General features: G+C 35.1%; 1 protein-coding gene across 1 annotated transcript; it reads left to right on the top strand.

Annotated features, from left to right (window-relative positions):
* The first annotated feature begins 1,282 nt into the window (after positions 1 to 1,282).
* Positions 1,283 to 1,789, top strand: LOC112452266. Its single transcript, XM_025012386.1, has one exon. It carries the CDS (start codon positions 1,283 to 1,285, stop codon positions 1,787 to 1,789), a length of 507 nt encoding a protein of 168 aa, XP_024868154.1.
* The last annotated feature ends 2,928 nt before the right edge of the window (positions 1,790 to 4,717 follow it).

The raw sequence follows: 4,717 nt of genomic DNA, 5'->3' as shown, positions 1-4,717 counted from the left end.
GTGTACGGATTTTTTGTACACGCATCTACTTCTACAATTTTTTAGATACCGGGTTGAAATTTGGCACACAAATAGAGTATCATAGAAAGTATGTTTTCCTATAATTTTATTAAAATCCGTCAACTGGTATGGATTTTAAGGGAATTTTCATTTTTCAGAAAAGCGTGTTTTACGCTGTAGCTTTCTCAATATTTGAGATATCGATCAATTTCTAATTCTATTATATTTTTCAATTTTTTCTACCCCTATTTCATATATAATTCTTTAAGATTTGATTGATTAGATCCGTTTTTATGTGATCAAAGAGCCATAATTTTTTTAGAAATGTGTGTGGCAAATTTTGAAATATCGGGCTATTTATAGTTTTATTATATTCTTAGCTTAATTGTGTAGATCAGATCATGACCTAAGATCGGTATGATTCAAGCAATTAAGTCAAGATCGGGGCATGATCCAGACAATTAAGCCAAGATCCGGGGCATGATCTAGACAATTATGTCAAGATCGGGGCATGATCCGGACAATTAAGCCAAGATCGAGAGACGATCCAGACAATTAAGCCAAGGGGTGTTTACGTCTAGCAATCGGATTTGCAATCGGATTAATCGCAATTATATCAACCGACTAAGGAAAAAGTTCCCTAGACAAATCGGATTTGTTAAACGTGTCTATGGAGCGATCGGATTAGCTCACGAATAAGAGAACGAAAATTGTACCCGTATCGCAGAATTTTAAGAAGAAATAGAAAAGTAGGTATGCATGTACTTTTTGTTATTCTCATAATAATTAACTTTCATTCTCCTTCAAATGCATATTGAGCGATAGATGTATTAATATTTTACTGATATATTTTAAAGAAACAAATAGACTATAACCTCACTTTGATTTAATATCGTTAACATATTAGTTTATTAAAATAATATTTTTTTTTCAGAGATAATTGCAAATGGATACGAACGAGGGAGAAGTGTTTGAGCAAGAGGATCAGTTTGGTATGTATATATATCGTAAAACAAAGTTTTTATTTTAGTTCTAGCTAAACTAATTATATATTAATATTTGCTTTTTGAAATATATTCCATATCTTTGAAATAAGAAAATGAATACTTTGCAAAAATATATTTTACATCATACGGAAGACATTATAATGTAATTATTAAATTGTTTCACTAAGTTTCTTATTTTCACAGAAAACTGTAGATACCAGTAGACCAATAAAATGACAAAATTGCTGATAGAAGAAATAAGGCAATATACATCAGTATTAAATAAAAAAAATAGTATGCAGAAGAAAATATGGAAGGAAATAGCGAGTAACTTTAAGAAAAGAGGTTACAACGTAACTGACGAACAATGTCCTGTTAAATGGAAGAACTTGAAACAGAAATATAGGTCGGTGCGTGATGCTAATAATGAGACTGGCAGTGCTAAAGTATCTTGGGAATACTTTGATTTAATAGACGAGTTTATGAATACTACACCTGAAGTAACACCTGTATCACTTGCTTCAAACACACGTGGATTTAGACTGCACAAAGAAAATGTATGTACAACAGAAAACAGCGAATCCAACGATGAAAATACAGTACCCAACACTACTTCTACTTCTACTTCTACTACTTCTTCTTCTACTACTTCTCATGGTACAAAGCACAAGTTCAGAAAACGTGCAAGAAAACGTAGAAAAACAGCCTACGTCTTCTGGGGGGCCGCCCTAAGGCCCAACTTGCGCATCGTAGCCACCACTGCCCTCACTGCGACATTCGCCTTTTCTCGGTCCTCATCCTAAGTATCACCCTCGACTCCCAGGAATGTATCATCGGCAAAGCCATTTAGCCAACATCCCGGGAGGAAAGCGATCCGGAGGAGGTAGTCATACCCCAGGTTCCACAGAAGTGGACTAAGTACTGACCTCTGTGGAACCCCCCGCACGACCAACCCGACCCTTACCACACCATCGCGGTCGGTGTACAAGAGGCTCCTGTCCCGGAGGTAGTCATGTATAACTGCCCTTAGATAAGGAGGGACGCCGTGGTGATTTAGCGCCCTCCTTATCACTGGCCACGGCAGAAAGTTAAAGGCGTTAGCTACATCAAAGCTAACGCCCAACACCACCCTGTCGGCCTCCATCGCGGCTTCCAGGAGGGCCCGAATGCGTAAGATCGCATCCACAGTCGATCTGCCCTCCCGGAAGCCATCCTGACCAGTCGCCGATACTGGGTTTCCGAGACCCTGCATCGTTAAAAAATTGTTACCCTCTGCCATGATGGCGTCAAGTATTTAACCCAGGAATTTCGCCGGAATAAATCCGTTGCCCACCGTCACCACGTGGAGGTACCCAGGTTGCAGAAGGATCAAGTTATGGATATACTTTGACTCTATTGTGGTCTTGGACGTCAAATATATATATAAGATTTGTACTTTCTCAGAGTCATGTGGGAAAAACTGCATTTTCAATGTGATTACGTTATGATCTGACGAAAACTTTCGAGTAACAAATTTTAGGCGAATCTGGTCAATTTTCAAAAACTCATCGGGTATACTGGATCTGCCATTTTGAATTTTGGAAAACTGACATCAAATTCGTACTCAGCGACCACAAAAACCCCCGAGTACCAAGTTTCAAGCGAATCGGATCAATTTGAAGAAACATCCGCGATATTGGGTCCGCCATATTGGATCTGCCATTTTTTTATTAAAAAATTTAGTCAATTGTAATTCAAGCTTTTGAATTCGAATCCACGGTCAGAATTTCAAAGCTAGCTTGCGTTTTTTCATTACGGCTCAAAATATAATAAAAAGTATGTTTTTTGAAATTAGAAAAAAAAACGAACCAATTAACTTTTGAATTCTGACCTCGGATTCGGATTCAGCGACCCAAAATACGTAAGAATTGACTAGTCCGGTCCGCCAGACAGAAATTTCATTTTTTTTGTGGGGCTGTGTAATCAATTGGCTGACCAATTAACTAAGGCGCTACCAAGAGATAAGTTCCATCGTTTAAAGTAAAAGAGTGGCGTATTATCGTGTAATAGTTAATATTTTTTGTCGAGTGGGAGTGTTGAGTATTGCGACGAAAAATAGGACCGCTAGGGCAAGATATATTGAAATGTATCAAGAACAATAGATCGCGGCGTGGAGTATCGATAAATCGCTGCGTTTATGACTCCCCACCATTAGGGCCGCGTTTCCGTAGCGTCGCGCACTTCTCATCTATCCACGTAAGCACACACTGTCTTTCAAGCGTGTCTCGAGGAATGTCGTATTTCCGCTCTTGCAAGTATTCCACGTATTATTCTACAGCGCGTTCGCTGTCTTTTCTTGATTGTAATAAAGCACGATATTAATACACACGAGTGTCGTGATCTTTGCAATAAACCTTAGCCCCTAATAATAAAATAAACAAGAAATTATTTTAAAAAATTACCTCACAACAGAAATTCGACCAATTAACAATACTGCATGAAGAAAGTTTAAGTTCTTATTCAAGAAAATTTTGACGTTGCGGCCTAATTGTAAGAAAGTATACGATAAATCGACATATTGTTTGTAAATCCAAATGAGCATGTGAGAACCACGTATTGTCAATTAATTTAATATCGCATTTTTGTTTGATTCGCTTTTATGATTGTTGCGAACATATTGAACATTATAGCATCGAATTAATAATGTATTGCAATTAAAATTCATTAGGCTGTTGCATTTAGGACACCGCGCAGAACTTTATGGTCTATTAAATAATCGACAAGTTTGTCGTAATTATCACAAATTCTTAAAAATCCGTACAGCTTCATATTGTAACGTGTTAACTCACTGTAGGATTGTCACACTCTAAGTAGAAGTATGAGACTACACTATCACAAATAATAACACGAGAAATGTAAACAAACATAGCACATTGAATGTACTTGTACAATATACGTATTGTAGTTATATATATACTTTTCAATATACCAACTATTCTCTGCTTTAATAAAAAGACTTTATTTTTATTAATGATTTAGCGTGGATTAAAGTTTGAATCCAACATTTCTTTAAAATAAACACTATAACTGTAGATACGACTATACGTCGATTTCGTTCAAGTTCCTACAAATTTTAAAAAACATTTAATAAATATACTAATTTAATATAGTTATCAACTAAAATTAAAAGAATTATCTGGTAATTTAAATTAAAAAAAAAAAGTTAAAAAAGGCGTCAAGTACACGCATAGTAGTGTATATGTTCTTACCTCGAAAAAAAAAGAAAGTGGTAGTATTATACCTCGAAAAAACCTAAGTAACAAGTGGTAGACGTAATCTTTATATCTCGAAAAATCTCGAAAAAATCTAAACAGTAGTTTCTTTATTTCCGAAAAATTATAACCCAAGTGATACACATCACAAAATTATGTTATTTTATCAAAAAGAAGAGTCGCGCTTCAAGTGATCTATTCCAATTACAAAAAAGAAATTATATCTTTTTAAATTACAGCGCCAATTACAGAGAGAACATATATATTGCCTCAAGAAATAATTGTTGCACTACTTTGAAAAATATTTACATTGTGTCAATTAGAAAAGAATGTATGATAACAATTTTATAAGATTAAAAAATTTTATTTAAATTTAACAAGGGAATACAAGATATTTAAATACAAAGTTTACATGTGTATTTTTTAGTGGTCACAAAGAATTACAGAGGTAACAGTACAAAATAAAAATATTTTATTAAA

The sequence above is a fragment of the Temnothorax curvispinosus genome, unplaced genomic scaffold, assembly GCF_003070985.1.
Source record: "Temnothorax curvispinosus isolate PA1 unplaced genomic scaffold, ASM307098v1 QBEX01003152.1, whole genome shotgun sequence".
In the NCBI taxonomy this organism is placed as follows: Eukaryota; Metazoa; Arthropoda; class Insecta; order Hymenoptera; family Formicidae; genus Temnothorax; species Temnothorax curvispinosus.
This window is presented reverse-complemented; position numbering and strand designations above follow the sequence as displayed.